The sequence below is a fragment of the Corapipo altera genome, unplaced genomic scaffold, assembly GCF_003945725.1.
Source record: "Corapipo altera isolate COAL_440 unplaced genomic scaffold, ASM394572v1 268, whole genome shotgun sequence".
Lineage (NCBI taxonomy): Eukaryota > Metazoa > Chordata > Aves > Passeriformes > Pipridae > Corapipo > Corapipo altera.
The window spans coordinates 6,007,334-6,024,116 of NW_020884901.1; the positions used below are offsets into that span (position 1 = coordinate 6,007,334).

Consider the following 16,783-nt stretch of genomic DNA (forward strand, 5'->3'; position numbering starts at 1 on the left):
GCTCCCGGCGGCCCGCGCTGCCTCCCGCCCCGCCCCGCCCTGTGCCGCAGCGCCGGGCGGGCCCCGCTCCTGCTCCCGGCGCAGGTGGCCGGGCCGCAGCGGACGCCCCGGAGCCCGGTAAGAGCGCGGCACCGTCTCCCCCCCTCCCGCTCCGTCAGCTCCTGGCGCTGCCTCCCCGCGGGCGGCCCACGGGCTCCTCGTCGGGCGCCGCGGCCCTGCGGGCTGTTCCGGGGTCGCTCAGCCCCCGCTGTCTCCGTATGAGGTACCGGGGCTCCTTGTGGGGCACCGCGGGCGGCACCGGGGCCCCTCAGCCCCGCGGGTTGCCCTGCGGGTCCCCGCCCGCCGAGAGCGGCTCTGCCCGCGCGGCTCCGGGGCCTGGCCGGGTTGGGGTGGAGGGGCCTGGCTGCATCGTGGGGCGAGGCCCTTCCAGCTCTGCTGCCCCGGGGGATCGGGCTGGGGCAGCGCTGCTCGCCCTCCCTGCTGGGGACCCTGCCCAGGGCCGGTGTGGGGACACGGACTCTGCCCAGGGCCGGTGTGGAGACAGGTGCCTCCCCAGGTGCCATTAGCGCTAAGGCTTCTCAGAGCCTGGTTGTCTGCTTGTAGTCCCCCCCTGTGACCCGCTCCCCGGGTCCTCCTCGGGCTCGGTGCCCCCGGGGTGGATCCCCGCGGTTTGCCTCGGTGCCTGCTGGCTGTGAGCTACAGGCAGATCTTGCTTTTCTCTGTGCTGATGCAGCTGGACAAGACCTGAATCCGTAACGCAGGGCTGGAGGTCTCTGGCAGCGACACACCGGGTATCTCTTGGTAATCTATCTCTGCAGGAGGCACCGGGATGCCGGTGCAAGGTGGAGATGTGAGCGGAGGATAACAGGGGCCTGCCTGGGCCTGTCTTGCTTTCAAGCGGGAGATTAAGCACCTTGCTGCCCACACAGAGTGTGGCTCCCTCGCTGCTGGCTCTCCACATCTGTCTGTCTGTCTGTCTGATGAGAGCCTGTAAGGAAGAGTCCAGGTCCTGGCTGAGCCACAGTAGTTTGATGGTGATCTAGAAGTTGCCCTGTGTAAGTGCAGAAAGAGGCTACCAGGTGAAAACACAGAGAGTCCTGCCCTGCTAAAAGGCCAAGGGACTGTGTTGTGGGACATCAGGCCAGGGAGGTATTTGGCAGAGAGAAAGGCCATTGGCACAAGGGGGGATGTCAGGCCAGGGGCTGCAGGTGGGAGGATGTCCCCACCTGTGAGCAGCATCTTGTGCTTTGCTGCATCCCAGCCTGCTGCTGTGACATGGCTGGGGGGAGAGGGGACAGCTGGTGTGACATGCCAGGACACAATGACCACGTGGCACTGCCTTGGCTTCCCCGCTGCCACCATCTGGTACCAAATCCACAGAGGCTCCCCAGATCTGGGGGCACTGCACGGAGCAGAGGGAAAGCCACAAGTGTTGCTCCCGGTGCCGCCAGCTGTGGTAGAGCCCACTCAGGGCTTCCAGCTTCAGAGCAATGAATCCACCTTCGAGAGGGAAATGGAAATGACGTCAGTGTTTCCTTCCTCTTCGTCCATGTCAGGAAGGGGCAGTTTTACTAGGAGCCCTTGAGCTGTGAGCGTCATGTTGCTGTCACTTTCCTCCTCCCAGTGCTGTCCCCTGAAAAGAGGCTTTGCTAGATCACAGTCTACTGCGAGACTCAGAGCCACATCTGGGGTGTGTTTGGGATGAGGACAGAGGTGCTGCTTTTGGGGACAAGTACCAGAGACTGAGTCACTGTCCCCAGGGCATGGGGCAGGGGTCTGGGCACTCCTGGCAGCAGTGGCAGCCCTTGTTCTGCCCACTCCAGCCTGGCCTCATCCCTGATGTGCTCTGGCAGTGTCTCCAGCAGAGCCATGCCAGGAAACTGCCCGCCAACACAAGGGTTTACAAACACAAGCAGAGTTCAAAGGGCTGAGTTTCCTGTCCCTGATCTTGTCTGAGCTGTGTTGAGGAGCATGTGAAGCTGTGCTCTCCCAACAGCCATACCGGCTCTCCTGGAGCCAGGTGTGCAGGAGAGCTCGTGCTGGGGGCCTGGGAGGCTCTGGGGTTTGGGGACAGAGGGATCTCTGAGGTAGAGAGGAATTTGGAGCTGGGCTTTGCCAGGCTGAAAGTGAGGGGCTGAGACAGCCCTGCCTGGCATCCATGGAAGTGACTTTATCCTGCACCTCATGCTGCTGGGGTATGGCCATACTCCTGGCTGATGTGCAGGATTTGGCTCCCCAGGTGGGAATGACCAGGTTCTCAGTTAACACCAAGTGGTGCCATGCTGGTGACTCAACTGGAGGCCATTTCAGAGGTCAGATAAAGTTACATCTGTGAGAGCTCTGGGCTGCTGGGTTGCGTCCTCACTGCCAGGAGGAATGATGACTCAGGGACCTCATCCAGGAAATTGGGGGCTGCTCAGGCATCCCCCACCCACGGGTTTGTTATCCTCAAGTCCAGCGTGCGTGGGTTGATGGCCGTGGTTTCTCTCTGCCCGCAGGCCACGATGCTGCGTCTGGCTGCTTTTGCAGCGGTGCTGCTGTTCCTCAGGGTCACTTTGGAACTGTCCTGGGCCCAGGCCATCCCCGCTCTCTTCATCTTCTACCTTGGATCCGGCGGATGGGAATTCTTCCTCATATTCCTCAAGACATTACGAAGGGACGTCACGTAGGTGTCCTGGCTTGGGTGGCCCAACCATCCACCCTTCCCCTGGCCCTCTGCTGTGCCCTGGTGTCTGTGAGCACAGCCCCCTGCTCCTTGCACAGCCCTGGGTTTCTGCTGGCACCTGGCCCGGCTGGAAGGAAATCTCCCTCTGCCATGCCCTGGCGGCTCCAAACTCTTGGGCATAGTTTTCACAGGAAGGATAGATTTCAGCTGAGCTCAAAGTCTAGTGACTGCCCTTGTACTTCACCCTGTCCCCAAAGCTGCTGGTGTGTCACCAGGTCCCTGTGCAGGGGTCATTCTGATCTGGTACCAGGCTGTGCCAGCTCCTGGCAAGGATTTGTGGGGAGGGAGCAGTGGCACCTCTTGGAGAGCAGCTGAGGCTCAAAGATGCCCTTTTGATCAGGGACATCCCTGTCTGCAGCCTTGCAAAACACATCTCTCCCTGGCCTCCATCAGTTCCTGGCTATGAGCATCTTTGCAGATGAGCTCTGCCTATGTCCACACTGCTCAGGGGAACACCCATAGCTGCTGCTGACCTAGAGTAGGGCTTGGAGTAGTGCTGGGCTGTTGCAGCTCCTAGGAAAGTCCTCATGCTGTGCTGGCTTTATTGGAAAAAGTGGTTTTGGAGGGGTCACTGAGCAGCTGCCCTCTTGCTCCCCTTCCTTTGGCAGCACGGGGCTGGTCCTGTTGCGGGTGAAGTGGCAGGTATGGAGGCACGTGAGGGAGAAGAACACAATTGCCAAGATCTTCCAGAAGACCGCGAGGAAGTATCCAGAGAAGACAGCACTGATCTTCCAAGGCACGGGTGAGAGCTGGACCTTCCGGCAGCTGGACGAGTACTCCAACCAGGTGGCCAATTTCTTCTATGGCCAAGGCTTCCACTCCGGTGACGTGGTGGCCCTTTTCATGGAGTCCCGCAATCAGTACGTGGGGCTGTGGCTCGGCTTGGCCAAGATCGGGGTGGAGACGGCCCTCGTGAACTCCCACCTGCGCATGGAGGCCTTGCTGCACTGCATCACCATCTCCAGCTCCAAGGCTGTGGTTTTTGGGGTGGAGATGATGGAAGGTGAGGGGCTGGCAGATGTTTTGGGGGTGCTTTGGACTGGAGGGAGGTGTGTCTAGTCTATGGGTTCAGTGTTCCTTTCCTGCCCACCACAGAGTAGAGATCTGGAAGGGAGTGGGCAGTTGAATCATCCAGGAATTAGATCTGGTTTGGGGTTTTTTTTCTTGTTGGTTCCTTTGGACACTGGGCAGGATGTGGAGTGCAGCGCTGTCTACCTCCCAGGCCAGCCAGCCTGGGTGTGAGGATCCTTCCTTGTGCCTCTCAGGTCCATCCCTGACACAGAGCCCTGGGCTGGGCTAGGCCTACCCTGCTGCACAGGAGGAGCCTCTCCTTGCTCTCCATGGCTGTTACCACATCCCTGCAGCACCTTGGCTCCAGCTCCTTGTGTGTTTCAGCCCACACCTCTCATGTTGATCATGTCAACAGACCTCTTGGCACCAAAGAGATTTTCGATGGGGAAAGGTGGAGAACAGGATCTTCTGGTCCCTGAAGAGGCCTGGGCTGTGGCCCCAGCACCTCTTAATGATGGGAACATCTGCCTGGGATGGCTGGGAGCCCTCTGGGGACTCTGCCAAGCACAGCGGGGGTACTGCTGCCTGGGGCTGTGTCTCACTGAGGCTGCAAGGGCAGGGGGTCTCTGTGCTATAACCACCCAGCAGTCTTTCTCCAGCTTCCCTCTTTACTTTCTTAGCAATGCAGGAAGTGCAGCCCTCCCTGGACAAATCCATCCATCTCTTCTGGTCTGGGGAAGGAAGTCCTGAATCCATGCTTCCTGGTGTGAAACACCTGGACCCCCTCCTGCAGATGGCCCAGCGACACCAGCCACCCACCCCTGACAAGGGCTTTCTTGGTACGTGGTCAGCTCTTGGGGGCCAATCTCACGATGGTGTTTTTGTGGATCAGCCAGTTACAGCCCTGGCAAGATCGTCTGCTTAGTATGCCAATGGCATGGGGTGTTTGGGATGGGTCTTACTCCAGTGTCCGAAGCCCAATCCTGTGTGGAGCAGTATCCTCTCGTGCCTTCCCTGTGTCCAGCAGACCTGATCTGCCTGGGGTGATCGCAGCATGTTGGTGCTGTCACATAAGGGTTTTGGCTCCACTGACAGGAGCAGAGTGTATAAATTTTGCTCGTCCCTCTCTCCTGGTTCAGCCAGCTCCCAGATTGGGAATGTGACTCTGTTTCCTCATTCCTCTCCAGATAAACTCTTCTACATCTACACCTCTGGCACAACGGGGCTGCCCAAGGCTGCCATCGTGGTAAACTGCCGGTAAGGCTTGGGCAGGGGCTCAAGAGAGGACAGGGCTGAGCTCTGCCCTGTCCTAGCACAGCACCTCCAGCCCTGCTCCTGACCTGCCTCTTCACCCTCCCCCAGGTACTTCCGCATGTCCAGCTTAGTTTTTTATGGTTTTCGGATGAGGTCTGACGATGTGATGTACGACTGCCTCCCCCTGTACCACGCTGCAGGTAACGTGTGCCATACAGAGCCTGGCATCCTGGGACTGTCTCTTCCCTAAGCCAAGCCCAGGGCTCAGGCTGGAGGCTGGTGTGGCAGCAATCTCCATGTTGAGGAGGAGCTGCCTGCTGCTCACAGTGCGTGACTGAGGCTTTCTGCTTTTTCCCCAGGAGCCAAGAATCGATCTGACTGACCTTTGGAGTGGGGATTGTGTGGGGCGGGCATTATCCCAGCTCCTGTCCTGGCTTTGGAATAGCTGTTCCTTATTGCTGTTCCCTGTAGAAAGCCAGAGGGGAGAGTCAAAGGGAAGGGGAAGTGGTGCCTGCCTGGCTGGCTGAGACTTGCTGGGATGTTTAGGTGCAAAGTGCTGCCCCACATCTCGCTGCCATGTGTCTCCTCCCCGGTGCCAATGATCCTGAGGGATTTGGCTGGGTGAACCCCAGTGCTGTGAGCCAGCCATGGCCTCTGCCTTGCCCTGCCAGGCCTCTCCTCAGGTGGCTGGATTGGAGGTGTGTGGGGACTGAGGCATTTCCTGACTGCCTCTTCACAGGGAACATCGTGGGGATCGGGCAGTGCCTCCTGCAGGGAATGACAGTTGTCATCCGCAAGAAGTTCTCGGCCTCGCACTTCTGGGAGGACTGCGTGAAATACAACTGCACGGTGAGGCTGTGAGGCAGGAGGCCAGCCAGGAGTGGGGAGCAGAGCCTGGGGCTCTGTGCTGTGCTGGGGAGAGCCCAGCTGCTGGAAGAGGGAGAGGTCTGGACCAGTTCTGCCTGTCCTTCCCAAATCACCTTCCAAGGTGATGGGGCTGTGTCCTTCCCACCTGGACTGGTAACTCCATGTGTCTAAGCCCTTCCCATGCTCCAGCGTTAGCCAGGAGATATCTGATGGGTTTCACAGCCTGGAGGGGTGGGTTAACCAGGGAAGGACAGGCATTGTATGAGCTCACAGGACTCCTGGGTTTTACTGTGGCCTCTTTAGGGGACTTTGGGCATGTTGTCCCATTCCTACCCGCCCTGAAGAAACCCCAGCCAACCTGGGGCCTGGCAGAGGGGTCCTATGAGTCTTTCCTCTCCATTACTCCCAGATTGTGCAGTACATCGGGGAGATCTGCCGCTACCTGCTGAACCAGCCGTACCAGGAGGCGGAGCGGCAGCACCGGGTGCGGATGGCGGTGGGCAACGGGCTGCGAGCCTCCATCTGGAGGGAGTTCATGGCCCGCTTCGGCATCGCCCAGGTGGCCGAGTTCTACGGGGCCACCGAGTGCAACTGCAGCCTGGGAAACTTCGATGGCAACGTAAGGCCCCTCCCTCGTGTCCTAAAGGGTGACAGCTGGCCTGGGCAGCGTTGGAAACCCAGGTGGGCTGTTTGCTCCAAGAGGCTTGGCATGGGTTGCCATCCACCCAGAAGGGTTTTGGTTGCTGTGTGATGCCAGCTCTGTGGTATCCTAGGTGTGTGTGGGCAGTGGGCTCGGGCAGGACAAATGTCCCTGCCACCCACAACTCTGAGCTCTTTCTGTTCTAGGTTGGGTCATGTGGCTTCAACAGCAGGATCCTACCAGGTGTGTACCCCATTGGCTTGGTGAAGGTGGATGAAGACACCATGGAGCTGATCCGGGGGCCGGATGGTGTCTGTATCAGCTGTAAACCAGGTGAGGGCACCCACAGGGATAAATCTCAGCCCCCTGTGAGTCTTTCACAAACACTTCAAGATAATTTCCCTGGGTTTGAGTCTCTGCTCAGTTAAATCCCATTAGACACCCTTTTTGCTTGGATGTGGGTGGTTGCTTCTTCTCTTCATCCCCTCTTCTCCCCACAGGGGAGCCGGGGCAGCTGGTGGGTCGCATCGTCAGGAGCAATCCCCTGCAGCACTTTGATGGCTACCTGAATCAGTCAGCCACCAACAAGAAAATCGCCAGGGACGTGTTTGCAAAAGGGGACGCTGCCTATCTCACAGGTGAGGCAAGCAGGGCCCCTCTGTCCACTGGGAGTGGAGGAGAAGGGCACCTGGGAGTGGGTGGGGACTGTCCTAGGCTAGTGACACTGCTCTGAGATGCTCCAGCATTGCTCCTAGTCCCTCTAACACCTCATTTTATTTGCTTATTCCTCACTTTCTTGTAGGGGATGTGCTGGTGATGGATAAATACGGCTACATGTACTTCCGTGACCGCACCGGGGACACGTTCCGCTGGAAAGGGGAGAACGTCTCCACCACAGAGGTGGAGGGAACGCTGAGCCGCATCCTCAACCTGACGGACGTGGTGGTTTATGGGGTGGAGGTCCCAGGTAGCTGAGAGGGAAGAGGACAATCAGGGGAGGCAGACAAGCCTCCAGCACTTGAATGTGAGCGTGTCCTGCATGTCCAGATGGACGTGTCCCTTTGCAAGAGGGTGGGCCAAGGCTCCCTGTGGGCGAGCTGGGAAGAGGCCACAGGGGACGGGCCTAGTGGGAACCAGAGGGTTCCGTCCCTCTCTCAAGCTTTGGTCTGATTCTGACTGGTTTGGAAAGACCCTGTGTCCCTTCTGGACAGGCTCCTCTGGGAGGAGGTGACCGTGACCGCAGGGTGTCGCTGGTAGCCTTTGCCACAGGGTGGTGACACAGCTGGACGTGCCAGCGCTTCGGGACAAAGCAGAGTCTGTGCCAGAGGCCTTGCTGGTGTGGGGCAGAGGGAGATAACGCTATGGGGATGGTGTGTCTGAGTGCTTTCCCTTCTCTGCCTTTTAGGGATTGAAGGGAAGGCAGGAATGGCAGCCATTGCTGACCCGGAGAACTCCTGTGACCTGGAAGACTTTTCCAACAAGCTGAAAAAGGCGCTGCCACTGTACGCGCGTCCCGTCTTCCTGCGGTTCCTGCACGAAGTCTCCAAGACAAGTGAGCCATGGCATGCACACTCCATGGACAAGGAGCTGGGAGAGCCTGGGAGGGGGAAGCTGGGTACAGAGATCAACCTGTAGGGTGGGGATGGAGCCCCTCTGCCCCACAGAGCCCCTGTTCCTCAGGTGGTTTCAAGGCATGGGATGCAAGGCTGGGTCTGGGGCAACACAGGTGTGGTGGGGATGGAAGTGTGTGTGGCCAGTGACCCCTTATTCCTTCTTCTCTCCCCGTTCCAGGCACTTACAAGTTCCAGAAGATGGAGCTGCGGAAGCAGGGCTTTGACCCTGCAGTGGTGAAGGACAAGTTGTATTTTCTGGACTCCAGGCAAGGCCGATACCTGCCACTGGACCAGGCAGCGTTCGGCAGGATCCAGTCAGGAGACCAGAAGCTGTAACCGGTGGGGCTCAAGCAAGGCACCTACCAAATCCTGCTGGGGAGAGGGGGCAGGGCAGGCACCGGGGAAGGAAAGGTTCACAGAGCGATACAAAGGCACTCTAGAGATTTTATTTGACGAGTTTTACAGATCAGAGTTTGGGGGGAACACAAAGGGGACCGAGGGGAGGGGGATGGTCACATACCAAAGCATTGACTCATTATGGCTTTATTTTCTACTTGGTACAGCGGTGGTGGTCCCGTGCCATGGGAGGGGCAGGGCCCTGGCCAGTTGAAGAGGAGTGGGGTGCCCCTGCCATTCCACTTTGCTTTTCCTGTCTTTTCCCTCCCTTTTCCTGCGTGCAGCAACCCTTCCTTGTGAAGGCCATGAAGGGACCAGTGCTGGGCTCTTCCCCACTCCTCCACCAAGCAGCCAGCTCCTCCTTGGCACAGGGACCCCACTGACAGAGGGAAGCTGGGTGCCAGGTGCAGCCCCTGCCCTCTGCATGGCCCTGCTGGTGTCGTGTGTCTGCTGTGAAGCAGGGGAGCAGGGTAGTGTTGGGCTCAGGAGGGGGACAGGGATGTGTTTCTGCCATGCCTTTCTCTCTCCTGGGGATGACATTTTTCACAATCACACGCACATTATATTATATTATATATATATATATTATACACGCTGACTTTTTTTTTTCAATCTTAATTTATTGTCTATACTTTTGAATGTGTCCCGGGTTTGTGCAGTAGGTGGAGGGATAGCCCAGACCTGTCCTCTCTTGGATAGTCCTTCTCTCTCACAGGGAGATGGGAAGCTCATCTGGGACTGATTCTCCTCTTCCAGCGTGGGTGCAGCTATATATGTCCTTGTGGCCTTGCTCCATGGTGGAGGACATGAGCAAATCCCACTATCTTGTGGACACTTCTCTGGGTCTTTTACTTCCGTCTTTCGTGGATGCAGCCTTGTTTTGTGGACCTTCTTCATGGCAAAAAGCAAGTGGGAAAGTGGGAAGAAGGGCCTGGTTTGCCTTTGCTTAGACATGCTCAGCACCACGGAGCAGCTCTCAGGGCTTTCCTGCCGTGATGTCAGTGCCCTGGACGTGGGAGGCAACTTGCCTGGGGAGAGAACGTCCTCTGGAGGGTGGCCTCTGTGAGAGCCTGACTTCATGTGCTCTGCATCCCTTCCCAAAAGAGCCCTCCCTGTCTCCAGCACCAGAGCCGGGCCCTGAAGTGAAATGTCCGTGTGAAACACCTGACTTGTGCTATGTGAATTCCCCGTGTTGTGTCCGACATGAAACAGCCTCAGCAGCAATGTCTGATTCCAGTCCTCGGAGACCATGCAGAAATGTCTCTTCCAGAGAAAACTCTGGGTTGGGGTTTCTTCTTCTTTATTTTTTTTTTTTTTTAATAATTTGTTTTTATGCTTTTAGCAGGGTTACTCCTTAAAACAACGTCTGTCTTTTGTGAGGGCAAGGTGTGTCTGCTCTTCTAGCTGTGCTTCCACACCAACGTTCCTGCCTGCCCCAGTCTGTCCTGGTCTCACAATTAAACACAAGTATGGGCTATGCTGGAGTTTCCTACCTCTTCCTTGTGCAATCCTGCTCTGGGGGGGGAGACAAGAGACTGTGCCAGTTTGGGAACTGGGAACTGCCACTCCAGAGCACTGCCTCCTTGTGTGGACTTTGGCTCATCTCAGAACAGGGGGAAAAAGCTCCTTGGTGCTGCGTTTAATGACTGTGTGAAAACAACCTGTTGATCAGACCCTCCCCAGTCCCCTCTACCACCTCCCTGCTCCCCCTTTCTCCTGGTCCTTCTCTCAGCATTGCCATCCCAATTTGTCCTGGACCAGTTCTCCCTGGCACATCTGGCTTGTCCACCCCTCTCCTGTTCCCTTTTTCTTCTTCATGCAGCTTCTCTCCACACTAAACCTCACAGTTCATTTCTGCCCTCGTAGACAAGTTTTTTGGTACCCATTCCCCGTCCCTTTGCTTCTAGAACCATCCTTTAGACCCTTTGCCTTCAAAGCTTCTTCTTGGTACATGGGTGCCAAGAGAAATGTCTTCCATGAGCCTGAGTGAAGTGTGTTGCCTGGTGAAACACACTGTGGGAAAAGTGCTGGAAATTTGCATCCATTATATACCAGATGCACTTCTGGACATGTTCAAATTGGTGGCTTCTTCACCATCTCTAAGTTAAAAGCTTTTAGTCTCAGTTCTCTGAACACAGTGACTTGCCAGTCTTTGTCCCAAAGCAGTGGGAGAACTCAGTGGAAAACCGGCCTCACCCCCACAGCCCTGAAGAGCTCTCAAACCAGGTGGCTTTGCTTGAGGGGGGGTCATAGGTAGGGGCCCCGGGGTCTGGTGCAGGGTGTGCAGTGGTGGCTGCCTCCTCTGCAGGTGCTCTGGTCCCGCTTTGGGATCCTGTTCCTCTCGGAGCCACCGGAGGAGGGCAGGCTGGGCTCGGCAAACGCCTCACCCGCGGGGATACACATCCTTATGCGCTCCCCGGGGGTTTCACAGCCCGTGTGTGCTGTTCAGAGCCCTGGAAGCGTGGGGTGCTGAAGCAGGGGGGTTACCCACTCAGGGAGCTGGGCAGCCCCTGTCCGAGGTGGAGGGGAAATTTTGAGTAGAGATGATGGTGCTGGGTGTGAGGTCAGTGGCAATCCCAGGTGCTTGGTGTCCACTCTGCTCAGGCTCCCAACAGGAGCTGTGCCTGATGGAGACTTGGGCAGCACCGAGGACACCGAGCTGTGCCAGGTGGGTGGTGGGCAGAGACCTGAACCACCGACCTCAACCAGCCCTCTGCTAAAGGCAATAGGGAAAGACTTGGCCTTCAAGTCAGACCTGAGGGTTGTTGCCCAGAGATGGATGGTTTGAAGTGGTACAGGAGGATATGGGAGAGCTGTGCTCCCTTCCTGGAGGAGATGTTGGTGCTGCCCTGCACACAAAGCTGCTCCAAAGGAAGAGGGGCTGCAGGGCAAAGCTCAGCGCTGCATTTCTGTCTGAGAGCAGGTTAGGTTAAAAAAGCCATGGAAATTCTGCATTCAGGGCACTGCCTGTTAACTGCAGGTGCAAATAGCTTTGTAAGATCCTGGAAGTATGGCTGTTGTTTGCAAGTGAGCCCGTGCAAGTGGAGCCTGGCTTATGTTGCTGGGTTTTAGAGATGGAGGGGCATTAGAAACCTGTGAGAGGAGCAGGATTTAGCACTTCAGTGCTGGGGGGTTGGTCCCTGCTGGAGATCTGATGGCTGGGGAAAATTCCTGACTGAGGAGGGTTGTGTTGCACTTGGCAGTGCTTCAAGACTCCCTGCAACACCCAGCTACACCAATTAGAGGTTTTCCGCTGGCTGTCAGCTCTGAGTTGAAATCCTGGGGCCTTTTTAAAGTCCCAGCTCCTCTGGAAAAATGAAGCCTAGGTGCAAGTGTCCCTGAAGCTCTCGGCCCAGGAATACAAGTGCAGGTGTGGTACCAAGCCTGAGATCAATGCTGGGACACTTCCATCAGAGAACTGTTTGGAAAGAAGTAGACAATGTTTAATCATAGTCTGATTTTTTTAAATTTCTCCTTATTAGTGCAGGAAGAGGCTAATTGGATCCTCTATGATTAGAGACACTTTGCAAGACATCCCTCCCCTTTGATCAGTATGCTAGTCTAACTCAGCAGATAAAAGTACTCTATATGAAGTACGAGGTATTATTCTTTTTTAATTAAAACACTTTAAATGCTGTTTGCATGAGGTTAAGAAAACATTAAAATCCTTTCCTGGGTTATTATCAGACTATTAATTTAAGCAAAGCCAAAGAGCTTTACAAACCAAATGTACTTTTCCCCATGGAGATGACTGCTTCTCCCAGACTCTGTGTCCTGGACAGTGACAGGAATATCAAGAAAAAAAAGAAATTTCACCAACTTTCTTTCTGATCAGCATCTCTTTCCAACTCTAGTTCCAGCTCAGCCAGGCCACGCTTGGTGTGCAAAACTGGAGTGTATTTTAGCTTTAATGCAGGCAGAGGCTTTGCAAGTTGCTCAGGACCTTTCGGGGTGAAATTAATTTTTGCTGCTGACAAAGTCTGTGACAATCTTTAATGCTGCATCTCTCCAGCCTCCCCCTGCCACTCTTGGTGTGCCAGAGCCTTCCCAAACAATGACAGCCGCCTGCTCCTCCACACTGGGGAGCTGGCTTTGCTTTTAAGCAGAGACAGGGAAATATTCTCAACTAAAGAAGGGACTATCCTTTGGTGCACTCTTTAGAAATGGAAATACTCGATTCCCCTGAGTGGTTTCAGTGTAACCAAGAGCAGGGCAAGGGGCGGCTTCTCCCCCTCCAGTCTGAAGGGGCTGTGTGGCTGGGGATTCCACCAAAATGATGGTCTGTGGAGATCTCATCATCCTGTGTAAGAGGGAAGGGACAGCAGCTTTCCTTCTCAAAGCAAAAGGGCTTTACAAGGGAAGCAAATGTCCTTATGGCAACTGGCTGCTGAGCTCCTGGACAGCACGGGAGGGCTGGGCTGTGCAGCAGGGCGAGGCTCAGGGAGCAGTGACAGGTCCTGCTCTGATGGTTTTGACCCTGGCCCATTTCAGTGGCATTTCCCACCTTCCAAAATAACCTGGGGTTTGACCTGCTTTTCTCCTGGTTAATTAAAAATCTCATCCATAGGCACAAATGATGCCAGACCAGGCTCTGGGAGAGATTTGAGTAGTTGGGATCATGCAGTACAGGGTGGCAATACCAGGAATTGCAGGCAGTGGTGATGCTGTCTGAGGCCAGGACAAATTCCTGCTCAGGATGGGGGGGGTCACTGCCCAGATCTTCCCTGATCCTTTGCCAAATGATCCCAGCTTGTGAAGTGGAATATGACCCCCTAATATGCCTCATCCCCCTCCCCGGTACAGCCCTGCCTTTCTCTAGCCCCATCCGTGAGGGTGCTGAGCATCCCTCCCCAGGGCCCCCAGCATCCTGCCAGCCCAGGTCTGATCCTGCCCTCGAGGTGACACCTTCCGTGACCTTCACAGGGCTGTGCCAAGGGGCCTGAGGAAGCGAGGGCAGCGAGAGCCTTTCCTCCTCGCCTCCGGCCATCCAAGTGGCCTCCGGCTCGGCCGCAGGAAGAGGCCAACAGCGGCGGGCAAGCCACCTCCTCAGCTTTGAGTATCACTTTCAGCTATTCTGAAGGTTAAACGCCTGTTTAGAGCTCCCTATTGAAGGTAGAGCCGGGGGTGCGGCATTGTTCGGGCGCCCTCCCGCTTTGTCTGGCCGCTTTCAGGGATGCCCTGAATGGGAAGCGGCCTCCCCAGCCCAGCACCCCGGCAGAAGGGCTCCTGGGGGAGAGGCGCTTCCTCCCGCCCTAATGACATTCAGGCCTCCATCGGTTCAGCTCCCGCTTTCTTTCTGCTGCAGTTTAACCCGGGCACAGAGGCCGGGCTCCATCTTACTGATCTCTGCTTGACACCCAATTACCACATGAATGGGAGAGAAAGGCTGCAAAAGGCTTTAACTCCCACTGACCCTCCTTCCCCTCTGCCTGCTTCCCCCTCTCCCCGTCCTACCCCCTCGCCTTTCTCCGGCGGAGGGAGTTCAAAACTGAGACGGGGGAAATCAAACAAAGCCCCGAGTAAGGAAACCCATTGTCACCGCCTCCGCGATGGCTCCCCTTTCGCCAGCTATTGTTCCCCTTGAAGTTTGACTTGCTGTGTGGAAGGATGCAAGCAGCTGTTTGTGCATTCCCCTGATGTTTTATTGAAAAATAATTGAATCGTCAGCTCGGGGCTCTCTGATAAAATGTTTCCTCGTAGCGCTGGGCCCCACTGTATTTATAAACTACGTTTCCCTGAAGGACGTGATGGCGACCTAAACCATTTCCTCCAGAATAAACCCTCAGCGGATGGACAGAGGCATGTTCCTTCTTGCACTCAAGGGGAGAGAGAAAGCGTGCAAATAGCAGGGAAAAAACCCAGAAGATAGGACTGAGACAAAAGAAATTAACCTGCCTTTATTTTCCAACCTGTTCCTTTGTCTGGCGCAGTGGGTTTTGTTGGAAGGGAGAGGCGAGTGCAGCCAGAGGCCCCACGTAACTGGAATGAGCCCCATGACTGCCTGGGCCCTGCCCAGTGCCATTCCACACCTGGGAGCAAGTGAGGGATCTGTCAGGATCTGGAAAACTGGGTATCCAAAGAGAAGTTCAGCTTAAGTAAAGCACAGTGACACATCGCTGGGTTTGAACGAGGAGATGGTGTGTTACAGCGAGCTGAACCCAGTATATATATTCAAGGCAGGAGCCTTATCTGTACCTGGTTTTGCTTTATGTACCTGTTAATCAAACACCATCTCTGTTTACAGCACTTTAACAGTGCCAGCATTACACTTTCTCAAGGAGATTGTGTGCTTGCTTTCCCCATCCCAAGCATACCTGAAGAATTAGTTGTGCTCTGATTTCAGCACCCAGCATGGAGACAGCAATGTCCAAAAAAACATCCCCCATATCTCTTGTAGTCACTGTTTGACCAGGACAATTGTTAACAGTAATGAGCTTTGAATGTTTGAATGAGCCAAATTGATATTTATGATACTGTTCCCTTTCTTTTAATTTATTTTTGCTTTTCAGGGAGGTACTAACACTAAATCTGTAATATTTTTTTGTATTTCTATAACTTTATTCTTTTAGGAGCCAGTTCTCCTTTTATTTGGCCTCATAAATGACTTCTGGAAACAAGAAGAATAGCTCATACAAAACCATAACTGCAAACCCTGATCTGGAGTTAAGATTACCAGATCCTCTGCACACAGAACGTTTCAGTCATTTCTGAAGAGTACAGAAGGATGATTTTTGTCTAAGGCTTCTTTCCTCAGCTGCTTTTCCATACATTTCCATCCTGGGCCATATCTCTGAGATACTCAAAAGCCTCGGGATTTAAGAGATATTTAAAATCCAGATGGAATTTTTGGATGAAGACCACGGTCAACAGCTTCACGTCCCTGCCATCACGTAACCCCGGCAGCGAAGGCAGCATTCATCTGTGAGGGACCGGCCTTTCCTGGGGCCCAGCCCGGAGAATGATCTCCTCGTGAGAACAAAAGGCCATTACAAACACCACCACCTTCTGCTCCCGGGGTTAGGCGTGCTCTGACCCCCGTTAGCATAAACGAAGAGCAATCTGTCTGTGTAAATTTATGCCCCTTACACATAATGCATCATGTATATGCATAGCTGTTACATTTCTATGTGCATGCGTGCACGCGTACGTGGATTTTTTTTAACCCCAAACCCCTCCGCTGAGTGCGGTTTTTCCACCAGTGCTGCCCTGTGTCGTGGGGGAGAAGCACAGCCCAGCTGTCACCGCCATGGCTGCGTCCCGCCTGTGTACACGGGGCTCCTCTGGGGACAGGGGGGGGAAAACAAACAGGCGACAGATGTGAGCCGCGTTGTTTAACGCCGAGCTGGAGGTGCTCGGGGAAGGGCTCGCTGGCAAGAGCTGCCCGAGCAGGAGGGATGTGAAATGCCACCCCTGGCACAGAACCACATCTTCACGGCGGTGACAGCAGCGGTTGTTGGTCTCAGCCAGCCGTTTCTGCTTCCCCCGCAGTCCTGATGAGCTGCGAGGCAGCGGGTTGGATTCACAGAACCACAGAATCATTAGGGCTGGAAGGGACCTCTGGTGATCTCCCAGTCCAAGCCCCCTACTCAGCAGGGTAACCTGGAGCAGGTGACACGGGAACGTGTCCAGGTGGGTTTGGGATGTCTCCACAGATTCCACGCCCTCCCTGGGCACCTGTTCCAGTGCTCTGCCTCCTCAACGCGAAGAAGTTCTTCGTCATGCTGAGGTGGAACTTCTTGTGTTTCAGCAGCTTCGCTGCCAGGGAAACCTCTGCTGGGAAACCTCTGCTGGGAAATCCCCGCTGCAGCTCCCGCCTCCCCTCAGCCCAAGCGCTCCGGGCACACCAAGGGCTCTGTGTGCAGCCCTAAGCATGTGAAAGGGGCTCTGGGCGCGACCAGTTGTGAACTTGGTGTAGAAATGGGCATTTTAAAGTAACACCGCCTGGCGCCAGCGCCCAGGTATTTTAAAATAGCACTTTCGGGGGACGCAGGCCGCGTTGCCCGGCACTGCGGGAGCTCCTCTGGGGCTCTCCCAGGCCCCGGGGCGAAGCTCGGCCCAGGCCGCCCCTCCATCCCCCGCCGTTGCCGTGGCAACGCGGCGCGGCCGGAAGCCGCGCGCGAGGCACTTCCGGCGCGGCCCGCGCGCGCGCCGGCCCCTCTCGCGCGCCCGCCGCCCAAGATGGCGGCGCCCGTGTCGCTGCAGGTGGAGTTCGGGTGAGCGCGGGCGGCGGGGCCGGGAGCGGGGCCCGGGCGGAGGGCAGGGCGCTGCCGGGCGGGG

At 55.9% G+C, this 16,783-nt stretch overlaps 2 protein-coding genes across 2 annotated transcripts in view; both read left to right on the plus strand.

The window, feature by feature from the left end:
- The first annotated feature begins 17 nt into the window (after window positions 1–17).
- On the plus strand, window positions 18–10,357 carry SLC27A4 (solute carrier family 27 member 4). Its single transcript, XM_027650232.1, has 13 exons — window positions 18–117; window positions 2,499–2,665; window positions 3,334–3,728; window positions 4,417–4,575; window positions 4,924–4,993; window positions 5,099–5,190; window positions 5,730–5,839; window positions 6,267–6,476; window positions 6,704–6,830; window positions 6,998–7,135; window positions 7,300–7,464; window positions 7,903–8,049; window positions 8,289–10,357. The coding sequence occupies exons 2-13, from the start codon at window positions 2,505–2,507 to the stop codon at window positions 8,444–8,446; spliced, it is 1,932 nt and encodes a 643-aa protein (XP_027506033.1). The 5' UTR covers window positions 18–117; window positions 2,499–2,504; the 3' UTR covers window positions 8,447–10,357.
- A 6,290-nt stretch (window positions 10,358–16,647) lies between these two features.
- URM1 (ubiquitin related modifier 1) overlaps window positions 16,648–16,783 on the plus strand; it is a 16,588-nt gene continuing 16,452 nt past the window's right edge. The window contains exon 1 of the mRNA XM_027650205.1: window positions 16,648–16,719. Coding sequence (XP_027506006.1) covers window positions 16,685–16,719 — 35 coding nt within the window. The 5' untranslated portion in view covers window positions 16,648–16,684. The remainder of the gene's footprint in view (window positions 16,720–16,783) is intronic.